Source organism: Channa argus, chromosome 10, assembly GCF_033026475.1.
Source record: "Channa argus isolate prfri chromosome 10, Channa argus male v1.0, whole genome shotgun sequence".
In the NCBI taxonomy this organism is placed as follows: Eukaryota; Metazoa; Chordata; class Actinopteri; order Anabantiformes; family Channidae; genus Channa; species Channa argus.
The window spans coordinates 13,014,526-13,038,321 of record NC_090206.1 but is presented as its reverse complement, the minus strand read 5'-3'; the positions used below and the strand labels follow the sequence as shown (position 1 = coordinate 13,038,321).

Below are 23,796 nucleotides of genomic sequence, written 5' to 3'. Positions count from 1 at the left end.
ATGTATGGATGTATGATTAGCAAAATACTGCAGTCTAATTTAAAGTACTGCTATTATAAACTAACATGTATGTAATATGTTAATGAAGCTGCTTAATGTTCAATTATTTTTAACTGTCTTACTGTTGGTGAGTTTAGGATGATAATTTATTTTGTATGTAAAATTGTAATCAGCTATAAACTACAGATATCAGATCAAAATGGTCCAAAGTACAATATTCCCTTTTGAAAGGTTGAGTTAACTTATGAAATAGCATAAAATTGAAAAAAATCATATAGGGGGAATTAAAAGATTGTTTTTAAGAATTTAGTTAAAGTAATTCATATCTGGTTGTTTAGGGATTTTTTCCCCTTCTCTGTGAAAATCTATGTAGTCATAGACAACTTTTCCTCAAGTAAAATTTTGTAAAATACTTGATAATTTTCCCAGTAATCATTCTCTTAGTGAGTTATTTAGGTGTTGAAATTACATGGTTTGCACTGCTCCTGGTCTCGCAGGATAATTACAGCCTCCCGTGGCTCCTACAGCTCTCTGAGCAATAATGGAACACAATGTACAATGTACAATGTTCTGCTCCTCTCACTATATTCTCACTTAGATCAGTTGCATTGTCTGTTTACATGACAACCACTGTGGAAAAGTGAATAGCCTATTTCATTTCTGCTCATCATTACCCATATTAAAGAGACTTAATAAAATAACTAACAGACAAGGCACCTACTGCCCCAGCACTACCTCCCTTTCATTATTAGCTACCTCATTTTTTTATGAAATTGCAGTATGTATGACTACTAGTGTATATGTCATTATATACACTATCTGCACTATAATAAGCTGGAGGACTAATAAAAAGCATACAAATCTCAGTAGTAAATTGTGAGTGGATCACTGGAGACGAAAACAAGAATAGTTTGGAAGGGCCAACTTTGTGCACTTATGTCACATGCAACTTCAAACAGTAGCCCTGTGCAGCCATTAGAATAGTAAGTGGGAAATGAGCAGCCTCTACTGTAAGATCAAGGTATTGCTGTGAAATATTTGTAATGGAAAAAAGACAGCTAATTGCTATGGCTAATTTTGAAATATTTCAGGAGGAGTAATTGGGTTTGGGACTGATTGTCACAGACAGTTTAGGAAAGATAGAAAAAGTGTGACAAAAATAGTAAAACATTTTTTTAGTTTTTTAACTGGATTTGATAACAGTTACAAAAATATATAATTTTAACAGCTTCATATTTTATAATTTTGATTCCAAGGTACTCGGAAATAAATGTATAAATTTACTTATTTGAAATCTACATATCAATTTCTTAAACAAACTGTTTTGTAAACATCTTAACATCTCAAACGTAGCAGAATAAGAAGACAAACGTACCTTCAAATACTTTTATCATTAGTATCAGTAAGCCTACGTTCTTTCCTAACCTATTGTAATTTATATCTCTCCCACCTTCCATTTACAGTGTATGCATGCATAAACACGCACACAACCACACACACGGACTGAACTTTTCAAGTTATGGGTTTTTTGGAAGGGGCGGTCAGAGTCTGCACGTTGTATTACATAATTGATGCTCCATATTACCTTACATTCTCAATGCCCTGGCTGTGCTACAAAACAAAGCTTGCTCATTAACTATTCACTGGATGATTTTGAGGAGGAAAATAATTCTGCGAGTCCAGAGCATTCCCTGACACTGTGTCTGTCAGCCTCAGGCATCTCATTTCACTGTAGTGAATAAGACATGTGCTGTCTTCACTGGTCATATTTTATCTTGACAGCAGATCTCTTTACGTGTATTCAGTGGTCAGATGATGTACCTCACATCAAAGGCACGTTAGATAGGGATAATAGTAGGGTGTGCATCTGCTGTAAAACACACAACCAAGAGAGAGATGCTGCAGAGTGGAAGGGAAGTAGCCACAATAAATGCACCAACAATGCAGAAAAGTGGAAAAAAGGAATTTAAGAAAAATTATTAGTCGTACCAAATTTCTAAATTTATTTCCTTAAGTTTGCAGCATTGCCTACACATTTTGTCAGAGGTTGTCCCATTTTGTTTTACATAAAGCCATAAGAATGTAATATTGCTTTGACATTAAATTACTGTATGAGTAAGGAATCATGGGTTCTTTAAAATTTTGTGTATGGTTGTGTGTGTTGGGTGTGCCTGGCCAAAAACAGTTAATGCAGTTGTTTTTATTTTAAAATTACTGTAATCCTTGTGGCTCAGAGGGAAAAGTCTGCACAATTTTTAAATGTGTGGCAAGTTTATAAAAATAGTCCCCTCTGACTTTTTAAAACCACATAGTTCACGGAGTCCGATATTGAAAAATCTTCAGCATTATGATTTTTCATGGTGCTTTGCCAATGATGAGAATGCTCATAAGGAAAACCATGATAAAGAAGATCCACATGAAGAACCTGTCCATCACTTTAGCAATCTTCTTCCATTCTGCCCCTTTGGCGCATGTAGCTCTCTGCTCTCTGAAACAGTTGGCAATATACTCCACATTTCGAACCAGCTTGGTGTCCACACTAGGGATACTACTGCCATGTGAACAGAACACACAGGAGCCAAAGGTTACAGTGGGGCCTTGAGGTGGAGCCTTTTTGTCTTCAGGATAGCAGGGAACCTTCTGGTCTTCTTTACAGCATTCAGATGTATGGATCTTACCATTTAAGCCTTCATATTTTCCAGGTGAGAAACTGGAGAGGTGATTTCTTTCCTCCCTCGTGATGTGGTGCTGGGCTTTTACTCTAGGGTGGTGCTGTGGTTTGGGTGTCTGGGGCCTGGGGTATCTGTGACTCTGCTGTTCCTTCTGGTTACTGTGGCTCCCTGGCTTTCCATTCGCCTGAATGTGGGGGCTATGGTACTGGTGACAGTTTTCATCCTGGGTTGACTGAACAGATGAAGAAGAGGAGACGGAGGAGGAGGGAGAGGCACAGTTCTCACCTACCTCATAAACAAAGAAAATCTTGGACATGTAGTCAATGATGAGGACTTTTGCCCAGTGGGGGACTGGTTTGGCCTCTGCACCACAGAAATGGATGTTCATGATGAAGATGGTGAGAGATGTGGATGCTGTGACCATGGTCATAGTGGCAATGTAGTATTTTCCTATGAAACAAATGCAAAAAGGGGAGCAAGTTACATCAAGATGCCAAAATCACTTTGACAAAGGTTTTGTTTACAGGTAAAATGTATACTATCTACTATAATGTATGTTCCTGGGTTAGCTGGGTATGTTAGTATCCTAGCATTTGCTATTTAAAACAGAACACAAGTTACAGCTGAGGCTAATGGGTAAGTCATTGTGTTCTGAACAATGTATTAGACAATCTGAAATTCTGACCTTATTATGATGCTGTACTGTATGAATTCTGAACCATAATAAGAAAAGTTATTACAACTGATTATGAGGCAGATATTTTGTTCAAAACCACAATTCTAAACTTTATGGTGGTAGTAGAACAAATGTCAGGGGATAATCAGGTGGCTATAATACGTAAGTTGGCATTATGAATGTCTAAAAAAGTTTCAGTTTGACAAACCGACTCGGCGAATAAGCAACTTTGGCATCTCTGTTGCTAGTCTGGTTAAAAAGACACTATAACAGACATAATTGTGAGTACTACCAGTAAGCTACAATCACATAAATATCCTAAACATTTTTACCTATAAGCGGCACACTCTCTGATGGAGGCATGCTCTCAGCCACCATTAGCTGGAACACAGTGAGAGCCAGAAGAACCGTCACTCCAAGAGAAACTTTCTCCCCAGAGTCTGCAGGCAGGTAGAAACCCAGAGGGGCCAAGAAGGAGATGAGGAAGCAGGGGAGGAGGAGGTTAAAGATGTAGAAGGAGGAGCGACGCTGCAGGAGCACCGTATAGGTGATGTCTGGATATGGGTCAGAGCAACAGCCGTACATAATAACGTTCTTGGTGGCTGGCATCCCACGACACTCCCATTCCACATTTTCCACAAAGTCTGAGAGGTCACCGCTGTCCATACCCATAATGATGTCTACCTGGGATCACAGTAGCATAATTAGGGTAATGAGCAGGAATAAACACAAACAAACCTTTATCAAGAAAACACAAATTCATCAAATCCATAGACATGTGCAGTATGTGCTGTCCTACTAGCAACGCCGTCTCATATTGCTGCCTTTGTTGAAATCTTTCAAGGCAGCACAATGATGGAGAGGTTACTGCTGCCACCTCACAGTCCCCAACTGACCGTGGAGTCAGCATGCTCTCAACATGCTTGCGTGGGTTTCCTCCCGTACTCCAGTCCAAAGCCATGTATGTTAGGTTATTTAGTGACTCCAAAATTGCCCATTGGTGTGAATGTAATTGTGAAAAGTTATGTAAGTTATTGTCCCTCTGTGTTGGCCCTGAGATAGACTGGGGACCTGTCTGGGGTGTACCCCACCTCTCACCCTATGATACCTGCGATAGGCTCCAGCCCCCACATGACCCTACACATGATAAGTGGTTGCAGATACTGGATGGATAGAATGGTTGACGAGTTTCAAGACAAAAGAATATTCTTTGATCACTTTATTAAGCTGACGTGTTTCACTGTGTCACAACCCAGACATGAGCGAGTCTTGTATCATTTAACTGATTTGTTATCATTTAACATCCCCTGCTTGTAATTAAGTGTTGTTACATACCTGGTTGCCATTGTAGGTCCAGGAACCAAATGTGAGATTACATTCCTGGCTGTCAAAGGGGAAGTAGGAGACATCCACCACACAGGAGCTCTTGGTGATAGCAGGAGCATCCCAGGTGATCTCTCCATTGTAGCGCAGTTTCACGTTGGTGTCCATCGGCCCTGAGAAGTCATCGTCAGCTCTGATGGAGGAGAAAAGCAACAAAGTAGACACACTTAGAAAAGCTCACATCAATTATGTCATTAGCTAATAGGCAGAGAAGTGCAGTATCATCTACAGTTACAGTAGTCAGCATGGGATATGATAGTTGTTAACTACACCCCCAAGATTGAGTTACTAGTGTGTTTTCTGCTTGTGGTCATTGTACACTATCAACAATGAGTTAGTTGTGCATAACAAACATTTGTACACTCCCACATGGTCCAATGCAAAAGTCTGGCCATATAACAAGGTATCAGTCAAACTTTGGCCTAAAACCATTAGGGAATTTATAACTAATAGTTGGGCTAATGTGAGACTCAGTCCATCCTTTCCCTAACCAGCCCTAAGCTGCTCTAACCACCGTAGCTTTAACATTACACATTGTACAGGATTTTAAAATAAATTAGTAATTAAGTGCATATCAACATACAATGTCTTTTTTATTACATATAAAAAAAATATCATTCTAATATGGAATTCTTGCATGGCCTGTGTGCTAGAAAACAACATATACGTTATCTTTATTATTCTATAGTCGCTGTATGAAACAATCTGTGATCATTTAAGGTCATGATTTATGCTTATAAACAACATAAGTATATAGCTGTTTTGCAATATACAGATGTCTGAGGTTATGTTTAGCCTAATTTAAACCCTTAAACTCAGTTTTAAGATATTCAAATTTTAACTATGCAGTAATGATGCAGTTGTAAAGTGCTGTTTAAATGAAGAAGACATTATTATGAAACTATGAATATAATGTTACAGTGACATTATTAGTTGTGACAAGTAACAAGTAATGCTAGTCTCTAGAAGTGGTTAGCTCCTAAAGGTGAATGTGTTTATGTGTGTAATTTCACCACTTGCTGGAATTAGTCTTTTATTAGTCTTGATATGCAATAACAGCTTTAAATTATTACACAGTCCGCGAGAAATATTAGGTAATTATAGTTTGTGTATGTGACGTACGGGCGTACTTGTTATACAGGACGAGGTCGGGCCTCCACACCTGGCTGCTGGGGATATGGATCACCTCCAGTCCATCATAGTCCTCTTTATTCCACTTCAGGTAAGCATCGTGCCATGTCTGCCTGATCCACAGGTAGGCAATCAACACCTGGTTCCTTTCATCCTTAACACATAACAGCAGCTTAAAAACGGATCCCTGAAATCTTCTAATTTCTCTGTTGCTCATTAAGTCAGCGAGCATTATCAGTACAGATATAGCTCAGCTGAAACCCAGACCTGTCTGTCAATATCAGGTGGATGAGCAGAGTGACTGGAGAGTGAGGGTGCTTAGTTGAGGCAATGGGGTTGGGGGTCAGTATCACTGCCTGAGCTTCACTGAAGCACTGAACTGAAGCAAACGTTTGTGTAATAGGAAACTCTAACATACACATTTCTTGTCTGGCTCTCGCTCCCGGCTTCTCAGACAGAGACAAAACAACCTTGTATGCCACATTAGTGGCATTAGTTTCAGCAAACGTGAACTCCTTCCTCTCTTCCACCACACACATCCACATGTGTACACAAGTGCTAATTCAATATAGGCTGACACAGCACTAAACTTGAGCAGAAACTTGAGCCAGCTGAGTAACAGCAGGCCCAGTCTTTACAGTAGGAGGTCTGCAATTTATGAACTTCAGCACCTAGAGAAAAAACTCATTTTCTGGTGACCAATGTCTTTATAACTATTATCACCAAATATACATTTATTCCTAATTCAACAACTTAAAGTTTTAGTTCTATGTTCAGTGTATCTATAATGACAATTAAAATGTACTGTTTTCTGTATTTGAATGATCTCCGTCACATGAAGTACAGCCGGTCTTACAGCAGTATAGTATAGTAAGTTTTACTAAAATCTCAACTGCACACTTGTTCGGATTGTTTTAACTTACAATTTCATCTCGATCAAAAATAGACATCTTACTTCCAAATAAGTGCTTAGGCTTTGTTTCATTGCCTGTTTTTCAAACACGTGTGGTTTTGACTGAACTATTATCTAGAATATTACTTTTTTAAGTTGCTGTAATGCACCAAATGCCTCAAAAGAAGTTTGTTTGCATGGTGGATATTTATCTGCAGCGTTATTGTAACACTAAATTATTTTTATAGATTTTTTTCATTGCCAAAATATGGCAGTAATTCTTTTTTAGTTGCAGACAATCATGTCTTGTTCAAAGAAATTTGGTTTGTTTGAGCAGTTTGATTCCATTATAATATACAGTATATTTTACGTAATTATGACTTGACCATCTACTCACCATGTCTTTGATCTGGGAGAGGGTGATCTGTAAAGTGACATTGAGAGCTCTGTCTGTGTCCTCCACAGGACGCAGCGCACTGGAATAATTCTCCATCAAATCATTTAGAAGCTTCTGTGCATAGTGACCCTGAGCCGAGCGAGCCACTTTAGGTGGAAAGATATAGCCGTCAGTTATTTTTGAGGTTTTTTTTTTTTTTTTTTTTTTTAAACAGTTTATGCACCTCTTTATAGAAATAAACTCAATGTCTCACCTTTTCCTTTGGTGTGGTTATAAAGTTTATTACAGGTATCAATGCTATACATTATAATACGAAACTAAAGTTAGCTATTTAGGCACAAACCAATGCCTTTAACATTGATAAACAGATTTTTAAAATTTTAAAATGCTAAATATGCATTAGTTTCACATTAGTTGCACATTCAACTAATTAACTACAAAATAGATAATTTTTCAGATTTTTCTGCAAGCATGATCTCTAGTCAAACTCACCTTCAGGAAGCAACATCACTAGATAGATCAGTGGGATCATCTTGAGAATTTTTGATTACGTCCAAAAAGAAATAAAAGAGCTATCTAACAGTTCTTTGGTTTCCGATCTACATGATGTTCATTCAACCCTAGCTGAACTCTGCTGCAGATAGCAGAGCAGTGTTTCACCTAGTTGTCATCATGGTTGGGCTAGCTCTTACTGCTTGGCAGGGGAGGCTGCAAGTCTGCTGACTGAGACAGGGGATAAAACCCAGGCTATCACATAGCAGCAGTAGACTGAGAGAAACAGGATGCCCACGAATCACCGCCTCACAACACACTGGACAATTACCTGTCAATCAAACTGTAATGAGCAGGTACCAACAGGTGTGTGTGTGTGTGTATACACACACACATATGTATACACACACACCTCGGACTGGTCAGAAAAGTCTCCTTCCAACATGACAATAATCCTAAGCAGACTATGTGAGTTGTCCTAGTGTAAACATCTCTAAGGAGAACCGAAAATGGCTGTCCACCGCCAGTCCCAACCTTACTGATCTTGAGAGGATTTGTGCAGAAGAATGACAGAAAATCTTTTAGTCAAGGTGTGCAATGGGAGTAAAGGGTCTGAATACTTATGTACATGTGATACTTAAGTTTTTTCTTTTTAATAAATTTAGTGTATTTTAATGAATGATTGTACTGTATATCCAGTGCCTTAAGAAACAAGAGAAACAACTATTTAGAACTACTTAAAATGGGTAACTTGTGTTAACCACACTTGCTTTGGCACTTCGTAGCTGCTAGTTTAAGTAACTCTTGACTTTGGTTAAATAAAAAGATATTACAACAAACCTAATAGGTTATGCCTTCATGAGACTTTATAGAATCCCTCATGTAACAACAAAGGCATTACACCTATGGTTTCTCATCGGAGTTATCAGTGCTTAGCAACAAAGCTTAAATGATACATAAAAGAGGAGTGTGGAGGACCTCAACTGAAATAACTGCTTTACTCTAAAAATACTGCCCTACAGGATAGTAGTTTAACCACAAAAATATACATTTCCATCAGAAATCCCGAAATTTAAAAAGGGCCATGATTACTTAATAGCGTAAAATATAATTGAGGTCCTACTGCACAGTCAAGTTACGATAATACCATGCCTAATGCAGTGCTATTTATTAGCAGAAAGCACACATCAATTTGCAGCTTTTCTGCTAGAATGTGCAGATTATAGTCAGGCCTTCATGGAGAGGATCACCATGGCACACCATGCTACCAAGCAGGCCATCTGTCATTGTGCTTTGCACCAATTCTGGCAATAAGGAAGGTGATCTGATGTTGCATGGTTTTCTTTCAGAAGCTCTAAATGCACGAAGAACACTACAGAAACTAATGAAACAGCACAGTGAGAAGTCAAGTCAGACCCTATTACAGTCCTTCTAAATGCTCTGTTTTCACTGGCTAAGTAATCCCACCCAGGGTCAATCTATTGCCCTTGTAAATTTATTGCTTCACTGTAGTAGTAGCAGCCGCAGCAGCAGCAGCAGCTTTTATTCAAATGTATGCACAGGCAAAAAAGCTTGTGTTGGAACCTAGACAACAGCAAGCATAAACCGTTCCACATCATCATAATTCCTGTGACTTGGGATCAAAGTCACAATCCACTGCAAAATATAGATGTTACCAAATGTTCTATTATTACCACAAATATTCTTGGTGTTGCCTAATTTTGTTCTATTTTCTAGAGGACAAAATTGGTCAATCTGACACTGCACAACAAAGATGCATCTTAGAGATAAAACAGACAGAGTGTGGATTAATTTACACAGACTTTAATATCTTTATTTACAGATGAATCTTTTGACATATTTATCTGTTGGCGTAGTTAAGATAATGCAATATTTTTTTCGAACTCTTTTTCCAGACATGTGTTTTGTTTGTTTTGTTCTCTTTCCGTTTAAAAACATGAATCCAAATGTATTTCTGTAGGCACCCAAAATAAAAGGTTTATAAAATATGGAGAAGGGGGCAGGTGAAGTAGGCTATGTCAAGGACAGGTATGGTGATGGGACCTGAGGACTTTGCCTGCAGGAGTTTTAGGAAAGGTGGAAAAATGTGGCTTGAATATGAATATGGATACTGCATGAACACCTCAGTGACACTTCATGAACTGGTTTTCGGGTTTAGGGAATAAGACTTGTTCTACTCTTTGGACGGACGTGAATGTCCAAATTCTAAGTTTAAAATGTATGCACTTCATAGAGTCCTCATCTATTACCCATGATGGTACAGGATAATGACTCATAAGGGTGTAGAAATTTAAATATATAGAATATACTATATCACCAAAATTTCCCAAACATCATTGTGCAAGAATGAGAGAATGAATGAAGGTAGTGCCATTCAATACAGTGCAAGAATATTCCAAAATACACCAAATTAGACATATGGGTAATCCATGATTGGCTTAATCCCTGTTTAGAAAAAAGAAATAAAAATAAACCATCTGCCCATAGTGTGTAAAAAGCAGGGTAAAGTCCAAAACAACCTCCTTAAATGGCTTGACTTTGTCCTACAAAAGGTTTTCACAAAAGGAAATGCACTGCATAGGCAAGGATAAGCTGCTGACAGCCGCTTTCTGGACACAAAACTGAGAGACAGGTGGGCCTTGGGCAGGATCTGACGTCTGGGATTTGCTTAAAATGCAGTAAGCTGTTGGAGTTTTGATTGTAGCACTGAGTGAAACCCTTATATCAACTTAAAGAATCCAGACATAAGAGCTCACTGAGCAACTGATTGGAGTGTGATACAGCAGAGGTAATGTGCAGGGAGAAGAGATGCTACACAGAGGGGATAAGGGGAATGGAGGAAAGGGGAAGTGTGAAGGTGAGGAGTCCGTTGTGAAACGTAAGATGTCACAGTAGAAGAGACGCAGTCAGACAAGTGAAATCTGGAGGAGAGATGGCGTGTATGTGCGAGGAGAGGAGAGCTGAATCAAGATGAACATGAAGAGTGTCTCAAAATTCAGTTACTAAGCAGTAGCTCTGTCGCCGTCTCCACATCCCAGGATTTCGACGACAATGCCACTATTACTGCATTCTGGGAAGGAAATGAAAAACCAGTCAGAAAAAGGATTTCAGCAGCAGAATAGGGGGGAATGAGAACTTTAGAGGTTCTTACTTTTTCAAAGCCCATGGCACAGAGTTTGTCTATTTTGCGTGTGTACTCCGGACTGGAGACAGGAGCTCCTGCATAGACATGAGACCAGAGTCTCGCTGTCTGTTTGAACATCTCCGGGTTCTGCTTGTACTGAGTGGTAAAAAAAAGTGAAAAACAGTAGGTTCACAAGAAATAGCTTTACCATTGTACCGTCTAAAACATTTTAGATTTCTACTTAAATTAGACTTTGTTTTTGAGAATGAGCTATCATATAGCTACATTTAATTTTTAAAACTTTAGAGAATAGGCTAAATAAAGCAAGCAAAACTGAAAAAAGTACTCTTATGAGAGAAAAAGGAATATCTTTGGACAATACAACAAAAACTGTGTAATGTACTGGAAACATTTGTTATTGCTTTGAAGTATATAATTTGACAGATAAGCTGTGGGCTGATGAGTGGTGCAGTCATAGTCAATTCATAAATTTTACATTCAATGGCGTTGGCAAGTTTGGGAATTCATTAGAAATTAGTTTATTTCATTATTTGTATTTTTTAATTTATATTTAATTATTACTGAATCATTCTACTGAATGGTCTGTTTTTGGCTCCTGATGGAGAGGCACCTTGAGGTTGCTCTGATACTTCTCTACCGTTTCACCCTAATAAACAGGCCCCCTCCCCAGAGTCTGGGAGCTGTTTTAGGAGGGAAACAAGCAGAGATCCACCCCCCACCCATTGGGGCTGACAGCAACTCTGAGCTAAAGAATGACAGGTCAGCCAAAAACAATACACACAACACAGTTAACCAAGCATAAAAGTGCAACAAACCAGCTGGACCACCCTGGAGCCGCATAAACAACTCCTCTAATCGGGCCTCGATCCTAATAGGTATTAAGACAGCCACCCCACCCTGTTTTATTATTATTATTATTATTATTATTATTATTATTATTATTATTATTATTATTATTATTATTATTATTCATTTTTGTTTGTTTGCTTTGTTTCTTATGGTGTTTTTCCTCTATTTGTTCCGTTTTCATTTCTCCGTTTAATTTATTTGAATGTATTATTACATACAATAGAACATATTAATAGCCTTATTATTAGTAGTATTTACAGCTTTAGAATTTCTGATAGCTTGTAATAACCTCCCACTCTAGCTCATATGAATTATATGCAGAACAGCTTTGTGCTATTACTGCCTGCTTTGGGTCATTCTACAGGACCTTTATAGGACTAGGGTAAGGACTTTACTGTGCCATCCAAAACATTACATGGCTTATACCATGTGGCCTGAAGCAAATTGTAGACAAGCAAGTATGTGCTTTTAGAGAGCATTGGCCTCCTCAACTCTGTCATGTGCACAAGTTGCTGTTTAGTGTTTTCTAGGTGGTGGATGTATACTGAACAGCATGAACATTGAAAGAAGATTGATTCCTAGATGTTTATCCTGGGGTTCCTTGAGGCCTCCTATTATGCCTTGCTCTGTGGACCTGTGGTTATATTTTTAGTAGTGTATGATAATCTTTTCAATAAGGGGAAAAAAAAACAAACCATGTTAAAAGGCAAACAGCTAACTGCCTACACGACAGTTTTCACTACAGTTTTACATTACTGGCCTTGCACTGAACACAGCTTAACCTGTAACAATTACGATTAATTAATAGAAGAATTGTCCATAATTAGATAGTATTAATGGCCTTGATCTTTCTTGTCAATGTTTTATACATCTTGTCACCTCCCTTTCTAAAATTAAGGCAGAAATTTAAAACCTACTGGACACAATAATATTTGATTTAATAAAAGGGATCGTCTCATTTGATAGGCCGGAACTATAATAGTTTTGGCAAATTAGCTTAAAAAAAGAAAAAACTTTTAAGATTAAACTCTTACCAAAAACATTAGTTACTTATCAGCCAATTCAATAATCAGTTAGTCCTTTGCAGTTGTACAGCTGTATGACAGCAGGCCTTATCAACTAGCTGCTCTGGCATGCGCAACTATACATCAAAATACTACTTGTAGAAAAAGCTTTTTCAATATTTTTTATAACTCCGTCCGGTGACATGACAGTACCTTCAATATAAACACTCAATTTTAAGTGCTCTGAGTGAACCTCTCTTACAGATAATATTTACAAACTAGGAACTTCTGCACAATAGGGATTAGTTGTAATCCCTTGTAAAATTTCACAGTGAATTTTACTCAGCTAGTACAGTCTAATATACAGGTATCCAGGCATTATAGCCAATATAACATTAACAGGAAATCAATCCAAATGCTAAAGCTTTAGGAGATAACAGTCATAACAAGGCAGGAAGTCTACACATAATTAACTTCAAACTGCATCAGCTACCTGAACTCACAACCAGAAATCATTTGAGCTTAATTATAGAAAAATATGCAGTAATGTCCTATAACAATATACTATTGCACTAAACATTTGTCAACCAAAAGTCAAAACATAAATAAACATGAATACCAACCTGATTGGCTACCACTGCATCTTGTGGATCATCTGGTTCTGCAGCTGCCAGTAAGGCTTGTAGTGACAAAAGGACTGTCCTCAGTGTCATAGCTGCTGCCCTGAAAGGAAATTCAGGGTACTAATAAGTTCTTTAATTTAACTTTACTGACATCTGCAGATGTCTTTCCCAAGAACATTATATAAGAGAAGAAGGTAGGTAGTTAAAATATCCTTCATATATAATATTGACAACACTTTCCACATAATCATCAGGTTCAATTAAATAAAGTAAGCTGCCCACAATCTCCCATTTACAGTTTCTGTTTGTTAGCAAGTCTGTTTGCTAACCCCTGACTGCCATGAAGACAAACAAAAATCATATTTAAATTTAAACATTTAAATCATATCAAGGTAGAGAATCTGTGATTTCTATATTCTTCACTCTTCCCAAACTTCACCTAGTGATTGTCAATATTATGTCTTAGTTTATTTCTACTTTGTGTAATTTTTTTCTATGTTCTATGGGTCTATGTTAGCAGTGTACTTTTGAAAAGAGAAAGACCTAGGAGTTGTTCAGTTAATATGCACACTTGATCACAATTCACAACGCCATCACAATATTAAACAATGCCATCGCACATCACATATTTTCCTCATATTATGCAAGCCTAATAAATGTTGAGCTATCTGCATAGTTTAAAGTTACAGGCTAGCAGATTGTGTTATTAATGTTACAGGTATTGGAAGCAACAAGGGTTTGGCTGTCAGGAATGGCAGTGCACACTCACCACTGGTCTTTGAGAATATCCAGACATATTGCACCTGTGACTGAGCTGATGTTGGGATGCCAGATCTTTGTGATAAACCGCACCTGAGAGATTATAAGAACAAGGGGAAAATTATTTACAATTTAGCACCATTTCTGAAGACAATGTCCACAACGAGAGATGGTTCTCAGCACCAATAACATAAACTCCTACCTTGGGAGGATTGAACGGATACGTTTCAGGAATTTTAATTTCTAGTTGATATCTACCCCCTGGAGAAAATGAGAGGCATAATAAGTATTCAAGACTTGGAACAGGTGGGTTTCAAACACAATAAATGGACAACTGTTAGGGTATACCACATTTTTAGCTGAAATTATTAACAATTAAAAACATATTTTAACAGGTGAGTTGTTAAGCTCTCTTGAAAATATAGCTGTTAGCAACGCCCATTACCACATAAAATAATGCAACCACACATACAAGTCAGCAGACACGGTGTGTTTAAACGAGCCCCTCACCTTCGTATGGTGTGTCAGGTGGCCCCGCTATCTCTCCTTTAAGTTCTGTGAAGTTCTCATCCACCAAATCCACCTTTATCTGGTTTTTGCTCGTCTGAAAGGGTTGAAGAGCAAAGAGGCATTTTACTTAGACAAGTAGAATGCAAAGTGTTAACGTTAAGCTGGCTTGACACTCAAACCTGCCTGGGGAGCAGAAGTTGACACCCCCCTGCAGCCTTAGCCAAAGTTGACCTCAACTTGTTGCACAGATATTACGGATCTACCTGTAATAAGCACTCTAATGTAAGTAGAAACGAGTCTATACATGACGTCAGACTAGACAACCGTTTACCTTGAGTACTACACGCGTATCGCGTCCAACTATCTTTGCTAGTGCTAACCCAGCTAGCTTAGAGACCATAGGAGTCACATCAAGCTAGCAATACATGTAATGTATATAAAGTTGAGGCTTAATTAATTCAGGTTCTGTTAAATTCCAAGCACCATTAACTTTCTTACTTTTATCTTCCTGACACTTATTAACAGCTAACGCCGGATGCGCTGTGGTTGCACTTAGCTAACACTAAGGTTAGCAGCTCGGTAATTAGCAGACTGACAGCTGAGCCAGCGACTCATCACTCTCATTAAGCCTCGCAGTCGTGGAAAGAGAAAGCAAAAAAACGTAGCCTTAAATGGAAAACAAGACAACCCACCTCTTCACTTTTTAGGACTTCCTTGAATTCCCGTTTTATCCTCTGAACTGCAATGTTGGCCATGGTTCCCCCGTGTTCCTCTCCGGTTGGGGCCTCGCCGCCGTCCGTCCTCACTAACGTTAACCTAGCAAGCTTGGTCTGCCCGGAACAGCAGTGTACTTTCTGGATCCAACCTCGAAAATAACAGCCGTAACGGTGTCCACCCTGAGCTCCTTCGGTTCCTCTTATCAAAGAGATGTTTCACTAAGTTAAAACGTCTCAGCGTACGCCTATCATCTCAAATGTGTAACAACACAACGGCTGGTGCTACTGAAAACATTTTAATACCAAACTGCATGCAGTCTGGAGGAGACCGCGTCATGTGATCTGTATTGCATCCTGGACGCCTCCTGCAATTGGTTGACGTGTTCATGACGAGTCGTTTATTATAATAATTTGTTGTTTTTACATAATACTTGGAACAAAAACGGATCATATACAGAGTCATATAGAGTCCCACTCTCAGATCTCACACACCCAACACTCTACAAACCCCAGAGCTGCAAGGACTTTTCCACAATACAGTGGATCAATAGTTGGTCCAAATGATGCAAACTGCCACATGTATCTTGCTATACAACTAAAACTCGTCCTTCATTTACTTAGTTTATATTGCATCATAAAGGTTATATATTGATTCTCATTCAATTCAGATTTCCAAGTTAGTCACTGCTTAACTCTTGCACAAATATTGCAACTAACTTATAAGTTGTGGGGCCTTTTGTCATGGGCACCCTGCCCCCCTGCCCAGATACAAAAGGAATGTACATTTAAGAATTAAAGTGGTACAAAAAACACAAAATCTGGTTCTCTCCTGGAATGTGGAAAAGTGATATGGTTAGGTGAGTCATTCTTGACAAGTGAGCGAGTACATTTGTGATTTATACCAAGAATATTCAATTCAAGTTTATTCATTTATTTATGTACAATTCACAGCATAGTCATCTCAAGGCACTTTACACAATAAAGCCAAGACTGTATTAACATGTAGAGGAAACTGAACAAATCCCCCCTTGATCAAGCCCTAGGCAACAGTGGAGAGGAAACACTCCCTTTAAAGAAGGAAACCTCCAGGAGAACCTGGCTGAGGCTGGACGGCCATCTGCCTTGAATGGTTCGGGTGAATGAACAGTTGGAATAGAAAAGAAAAGAGCAACAAGAAGCTACAAGAAAGCATTGGGCAGGTTGGTGGGACCAGCAGCTGCACACTGGAAACAAATAGGGACACCTGCAGAAAGGGACAGAGACAGAGAGGGAGACAGAGAGGGAGAATCACAGCTACGGGAGAAAGAAGACACAAAGTTTATGTCATGCACGTGACATAAATGATGGGGGGAAGAGCTTGGGGTGTCCAGGCAGTTATGACCTTCCAGGATGATCAAAATATTTCTATCAGTGATGTCAACCATATGCTGTGGCGTTCTCAGTCACCAGAACTCAACCCAATCTAAGACAGTGCTCCTCATCAATATCATCAAAACAGCAAATGAGGGAAAATCTGGTCCCTCATCCCTGATTTCTGCTGCGGCAGGAATTTCACACACAGACACACACTATCTCACTGGGTGATCCTAGTTAAACCAGTGTCCATCTGTCATATACACTTTATTCAAATCAAACACAGTAAGCAAGCATATCTTCACCCAGATGAATAACTGTACCAATGCAGCAAAACTATACAGGGCTGAGAACTAGGCAACAATCGCAGTATTTTCTGAAATTCAAAGTTGTCTTGACTTGTATAGTCACGTGGCTTCTGCTCTAAATTCAAATGAGAATATATGGTATATTATTACATTAAATATTTTCTATTAAAGTTGCATCAGTGACACTAGGGGGCATCATTGCCCCATGAAAATTCCTACAGTCTGTGGCACAAGTAAACGTCAAGTCCCTGTTGTGACAACAGTGATGAGTACACAGTTGAGTTGGAGCTAAACATACCATACATTGTATAGAACATCATAGTAAAGTAATAATTTAGATACATAATCACTGACTTATAACTATAAACATAGAGTTGACATTTTTCTCAACATAATGAAAGTGACATGTAAGGCCAGAAATTAGATATTTTAACTAGAAACACATATTAACAAAACAACTTTACCAGTTGCCCGTTGTCTAAATAACCCGTTACTGCAATAAAATTAATGACATGCTTACTCTTGAGAGTAATTTTTAATAAACTAATAATACATTTTTCACAAGCATACATATGAATAATAATGGATTAGACAAAATTTTATTTAGCAGAGCTTGTGTCAAGGAACACACAGACTTTGCTATACATTACTGATTCAACATCCTCTACAGTTAGCACTTAACAACAGGTGGGCTCTTTCCTTTTTTCTCCTTCTCCTCCTATCTCTGCTTCTTGTTTGTTTTCTCTTGGTAATGATGACAAAGCAGACAAGTGCTGTCAATATAACTGCTGTTATCAGGAGGCAGCCTCCAAAGACCAGCATCGCTTTGTTCCTGAACATCCATGCACATACAGAGCAAGGTTCATGCAAGCCATTGAACCTGCAGATCTGCATGCTGTGATCCTCAGGGAAACCACTGTGACTGATGATTTCTCTGTAGACAGCAACAGAATTTTTGGATTTGGATTGGTGGTGGGTTGAGGTGAAAAGACCAAACTGGGGGATGTGTCGATCTTGGAGCTTCCAAACATAGAAGCCCTGCAGGTTGACTCCATCTAATTTACGAGCTGGAGACAAATACAATAATGGGAAAAAAATGAGATAAGAATCATCCCTCTCTTCTTCAAGCAACAGGAATATCCTAGATATAAAGTACTAAAAAAAGATGTTGGCAATACACGCCTGATTATTTACCTATGTTAGACAACTATGCATGTAAAGGTAATTTAAGTATCACAAAGGGCAAAGTATGAACACACGCTGATCAACACCATTGCTGTAAAGTGTTTTTCTCTCCCCTCTTCTCACTTTATATGATCTTTGTCATTTTTTTATTTGGTCTGAGCTTAATGCTAGGAAGCAATATAGTCATAACATCTGTATGGCCTGTGAAGTTGTAGCTATGAACATTCTTAATACTGTAGACCTCTATTTTGTTAATAATTGTATATTATTATTAACACATTCTGGATTAAAGAAGAATACTACAGATTGGAAGACTAATGTCGTTAAAAGCTCTGAAATATATCCCTCACCTTTAAGAGCCTCCTGCAGATAACTTCTCAGATAGTGTTGTCTGATTTTGTCGTCAATAGTAGCCTGATCATCAATCCCACTGGCTGTGACAATGATTGGCAGGTCCCTTCCATATCTCTGGCTCACCCAGTTGAGGATATTACGCAAGCCCCTGGGTACAAGAGCTTGCCCCAGGCTGGAGGAAGGCCATGTAGGATCAGAAAGGATCGAAAAGCCATGATCTGGAGTTTTCTGCACAATTTTGGCCTGTGTGTTGGTGTATGGTGACACTAAACGAGTAGTGAAATGGTTCAGTGCGATAAAACTCAAAGCCCCCCTCAGCTCCTCTTTCTCTGTCTCAGTAAAACTAGGAAGAGGAGATTCGGAGAGACCAGTTACTTTAGCCCTCTCCTCTAAGTATACCTTCATTTCTTGTGGGTAGCCCCCCTTGCTATGCTTCTCCTCAAAACTAGTCCCCAGCAATGGGTGTAAGAAACGACCAAGTTCAAACAAAAGGAATCTCTGTGCGGCTGCAGTATGTGAGGCTACAAAGGGATTTGCAGGCTCAGCCCAGTCGGCATGTAGTGCAAGTGATACCAGCGCTCTGTGTTGACTAGCATGTTCCCTCTCATATAACCTAAAAGCTTTTGCATGAGCCAGAAGCAGGTGGTGAGCTGCTTGATGCTTCTCTGTCCCATTGGAATAAATGTCTACCAGTCTGTTTGGCTCATTAATGGTGATCCAGTATCGAACACAGGAAGCCAGCTCTTGGTAGCACAGTGCTGCATATTTCTGAAAAGCCTCCACAGTGGTGTAGTTGAGCCAACCTCCAGTAGCATTCAGTGGCCCAGGCAAGCCTAGATTTGGATCTTTGTGTGTTGGGTAGTAGAGAATAACGATAGCCTCCAACTCCAATTTCTTGAGCTCGGTCAGGACACAGCGGTAGTACCTTTTATAAGTAATGACAATGTGAAACAGGGTATAGAATAGAGAAGTTAATAAGTGTGGGCAGAAATTAGGTAGACTAAAATACCAATAGTCCGTGTTTGTGTTTCTACCTCAGAGCCTCAGTGTTCACATTAGAGGGGTCTCCCTGGGGTAAAATCAGAGACCAGTTTAGGGCAAAGCGATAGTGAGATGCCCCAGTGGATGCAAACACCCGAAGATGATCACGGATGGCCAAATAGTCAGTGCACTGAGGTTGTCGGGGGTGGAGCTTCACCCCTGGGACTGGATGCAATGATCCGTCTCCTGTCAGGTTCCAGCTGTACAAATGAGGGTCAGTGAATTGTGGTGAAAAGGGGAAGAACTTGACCTGCCAAAGAAAGGGATAGAAAATTCGTTTTTGTGTATGTAGCATTATTTTCTTTGTGTTGCATTTACAAATGACACGATAATGTTTGCTTCATTGAATTGTGTCTGCTCTGGTCCACTTCTGTATTTACCTGTAAAGTGGAGTCAGCAATGCCCCAGTGAAAATCACAGGGGAAATGGCCTTTGACCTCTCTCAAGGTTTCATCACCAGGGAAACCATTGCTATTGACAACATGCCTGTAGTACTGAGCAGAGGTCTTGGGGGTCCTGGTTCTGTTTGGGTTATTGAAGTCGATGTAGAAAAGACCTCGCCTAATACTATAGCCATAATTCCACTCAAATCCATCCACCAATGACCAGGCAAAGTAGCCAAACACCTGCACACCATCAAGCTTGATAGCTGGAAAAGAAATCACAGTGATAATAGTATGGAAGCAGTTTGTATACCGTATATGCTAAGGACGATTTAGAAACATATCCTGTTCTTAACTCACCTTGCAGGGCCTGGTTTATAAAAAGCTTCATCAGATAGATTGCCACTGTGTCTTCCCTTCCCAGACTGGCTTCAGAGAACCAGCCTCCCTCAGCCACTAGCACCTTTATGTTCCCATACTCCAGCTTAATCCAGCTTAGAATGCGTCTCAAGTCTGGGGTCACAATCTGCCCATACTGGACAAGGTCTCGGCCCAGACGGAGGTTGTTAGGCCCAAAGGACAAAGCAAAAAAGTCGGCTGTTTTTCGCACCCAGAGCTTCTCCTCAGGGCTGAAAGTGGGAAGAAGGGTCCCATACTTGAGCGATAAAGAGACTGGGTAGTCCCCATCCCCAAAGATGGGGTTGGCAAACCAGCCAAGCATTGCCTCCATTGACTGTTGACAAAGCCTAACTGTGGCCTCGGTGGCTTGTCCTCTCTGAGGCTCAACCCAGTGGGATCCCAAAGCAATTGATACTTTACCCTTCTGAGTTGGTCGGAAGTGGGTGTTGTAGGTATGCCATGCTTTGGCATGTGCCTAGAAATCATATACATTTTAATTATGCATTGTACTGTAGTTTAGAATATACAATAGAAAAGTAACACTGTAAATATCAAAAGTAATGATAGCTAAAAATAACGAAGCTGAACTTTCAGTTTCCTTGTCCTGGTAGTGTGCATGCTGGCTCAGTTTCAGACTAACGTGACTTACTGGGGCACTTGGGTGGAAGACTGGTAATGTTATTAGTTTATTCTACTACTCTACCTGCTGTGAAGTAAAGCTGTCTGCTGTAAAAAGACCTAGCATGCTTTTCAAATGCTGCAGACCTTTAAAGTATTAATTTAGTGTATATTACTGTACCAAACTCTCATAATGTTTAAAAGTTTATTAAAACAGCAATAAAACATACAATCATTTAAATAACGTGTTCCTCTGCCTGGAGTTTGTCTATCTTAAATTAAAATGAGTTTTTAAGTTTTTTTAGATACCATGCTAATCAACAGATACAAAAAAATGTAATTTTTAAAAATTTAAAGGCTGATTTTTAATTATAAAAATCAGTGTATTAGGCACCAGCGAAATACTTTTTCGTGGTGCTTGACATTAATTGCTTGACCATCTGTGCTTGTCTCTTAACATAAGATTAGTAATTAGGCGTATCTTCATAACTTCCTTTTACAGTTTCTCTCCAGCACAAAAGTGCTGATGTGGTGGACTTTGACCTCAGGGTTTCTAGAGTCCTGTTTACTGATCACATACCTTTCAAACTAAAATATGATCAGTTCATTTATTAAAAGATATGTTAGAAATGAGCATATATGCACTAAGCTCAAGCAGTTATATGTTACAACGCCATTAATCAAACTTCATTGTCTTTATATAATTCAAGAACAACAAAATATCAGACCATTGTGCTTGCTTCATCGTTTTGAGGCCTCAAAAATATATTGAGGATGCAAACATTTACTAGCCATCATAAACCGATAAAGCTGGAGGAGTTCAAAGTTTACAGTATATATCATTTGTAAATTTTCATGTACTGTTGATAACAACCAAGTCAGGTACAGGAGGACAGACTACATTTATTTAAAGTCTCATCTCACTGGCAGTATCAGACTTACCTTGATCATGTTGTGGGCCACAATGAGAGAGTCAGAGGCACCCCCAGTCACTCCAGGAGCATGCACACCTGTCCTATAACCATGTACAGCCACCAGGTATGGGTTATGCATAGTAAGCCAGTACCTGACATGACTTCCAAATGCACGGAAACAAAAGGCAGCATAGTCATCAAACAGTCCCACCAATGTGTTGTTTTTCCAGCCCCCATATTGCTCCTGCAGAACCTGTGGCAGGTCCCAGTGATGAAGAGTGATGATTGGCTCAATTTTCTTTTCCAGAAGCCTCTCTATGAGGCGCCTATAATGCTCCACAGCAGCTGCATTGGGCTGACTCCTTGCATTCCCATCAGGAAAAAGCCGAGGCCAGGAAAGAGAGAAAGAGTATGATCTTACACCTAAGTAATCCAGTGCCTCAACATCTTCTTCCCAGCGATTGTAGCTGTCACTAGCCACCGTGGCAGTCACTGTTGACAAATTGTCACTAACAGACGAGTGAGTGAAATTGTCCCAGATGGATGTTCCCTTACCCTCCTGATCCCAGGCACCCTCTGTCTGGAAGGCAGATGTCCCTGAACCCCAGAGGAATCCTGAAGGGAAAGTGTCATAAAGAAAAGATTGGCCATTGACAACAGGATCCAGCTTTGGCTGCTGCCAAATCTTCTTCCCTCCTCCAGTAGAACAGGCTGCTTTGTTCAAACCACACACCAACAAAAGGACCAAGATTAAGAGGCAATGACCTGCTGGATGAAAAGGATGGTCCAGCATACTGAACGAGTCTACCTTGGTTCAGAAATCCACTTGAAAGGGACGATTGTCAGTCAAAGCATCCACTCTGTTCATTATCATAAATCTTCTTGTGAGTAAGAAAACATCCATAATGTTCAGAAGAAAAGGAGAGAAATTAATCACAGCCAGGAGCAATAAGATTTTGAAGCTGAAGAAGTGCCGCAGTATTCATCTGACAACCTGGTCAGACCTCCCTATCTCTCACTCAGTGTACTTAAGGCTCTTACTCAGCCCCTCCCCACAACATAACACACACAAAGGTTGAGACATATCTAAATGCATGTAGTTCCGTGAAGTTCCTGATGAATCATTTTCACTCCGCTGATATCAAAAACACTCTATAATCCGTGAAATATATTACCAATAAAAGGTCTTTAAAAAGATAGGGCTGACACCTCAGAGGATATTGATGAACTATGACTGTGAGGACACATACAGAGCTCCAAACATGCTGTTGGGTACCGTAAAGAAGTTTTTTGTGTCAATAATTAGCTTGTACTCTGATCTTAGCTCCTTAACTGAGAGGTACTTCATATTGCAGTGTGTTGCCAAAAAAAAGACCTAATATTGCAAAAGATTTTGGCCATATTTAGTACTGAATCATACATTTACTGTGTAAATGGACAATATATTTAACATATAATGATGACGTTTATTGAAAAAAAAAAAGGAAGGGCAAAATAATTTAGCTCAGCTTGAGTAAAAAAACAGACCATTCTGGGTTGTCTTATGCCCAGAAGCTAATGAGCACGTTCACAGTGTTCTTCCCAGATTTGATCAAATCATGCCAGGTGAGAACAGTGGCACCAGCTCATATGACCTAACTCAATTAAGCTCCACTTGCCTTGTGAGCAACAGTCACTGCCCCAAAGAAAAAGCAGATCTGCTAGACTAAATCCATTGCTGGAAGTGTGAGTGAGTATGTGTGTGTCACTGTCTGTCTGTACACATGTTTGTCTTAAAAACAAATCACAATAAAACCCAACCCAAGCTTATCAAAAAGCCTTTTTATCATCCTCTTTTATTAAGGCAGGGTATATTTAACTGTCTAGAGTAAACAGCATACTTGCCCAGGATACACTTTGCTTCAAGGCATTAGTGGGAAAGTCAATTGAGCTGCAAAATGATCATTTACTAGCAAGACTGACCTCAGTGAG

General features: G+C 39.3%; 3 protein-coding genes across 3 annotated transcripts; all 3 read right to left on the bottom strand.

The window, feature by feature from the left end:
* Nucleotides 1-1,352: 1,352 nt before the first annotated feature.
* LOC137134324 (neuronal acetylcholine receptor subunit alpha-9-II) lies at nt 1,353-9,303 on the bottom strand. The gene is made up of 5 exons (XM_067519020.1): nt 7,152-9,303; nt 5,862-6,016; nt 4,684-4,864; nt 3,681-4,032; nt 1,353-3,122 (listed from the first exon to the last, which is right to left on the bottom strand). Exons 1-5 carry the CDS (start codon nt 7,245-7,247, stop codon nt 2,356-2,358), a joined length of 1,551 nt encoding a protein of 516 aa, XP_067375121.1. The 5' UTR covers nt 7,248-9,303; the 3' UTR covers nt 1,353-2,355.
* Nucleotides 9,304-9,451: 148 nt separating this feature from the next.
* Nucleotides 9,452-15,611, bottom strand: ube2ka (ubiquitin-conjugating enzyme E2Ka (UBC1 homolog, yeast)). Its single transcript, XM_067519022.1, has 7 exons — nt 15,247-15,611; nt 14,555-14,648; nt 14,247-14,305; nt 14,055-14,137; nt 13,286-13,385; nt 10,816-10,944; nt 9,452-10,734 (listed from the first exon to the last, which is right to left on the bottom strand). The coding sequence occupies exons 1-7, from the start codon at nt 15,307-15,309 to the stop codon at nt 10,660-10,662; spliced, it is 603 nt and encodes a 200-aa protein (XP_067375123.1). The 5' UTR covers nt 15,310-15,611; the 3' UTR covers nt 9,452-10,659.
* Nucleotides 15,612-16,176: 565 nt separating this feature from the next.
* klb (klotho beta) lies at nt 16,177-23,037 on the bottom strand. The gene is made up of 6 exons (XM_067519430.1): nt 21,854-23,037; nt 20,255-20,768; nt 19,892-20,160; nt 19,505-19,761; nt 18,467-19,395; nt 16,177-17,998 (listed from the first exon to the last, which is right to left on the bottom strand). The coding sequence occupies exons 1-6, from the start codon at nt 22,616-22,618 to the stop codon at nt 17,586-17,588; spliced, it is 3,147 nt and encodes a 1,048-aa protein (XP_067375531.1). The 5' UTR covers nt 22,619-23,037; the 3' UTR covers nt 16,177-17,585.
* Nucleotides 23,038-23,796: the final 759 nt, after the last annotated feature.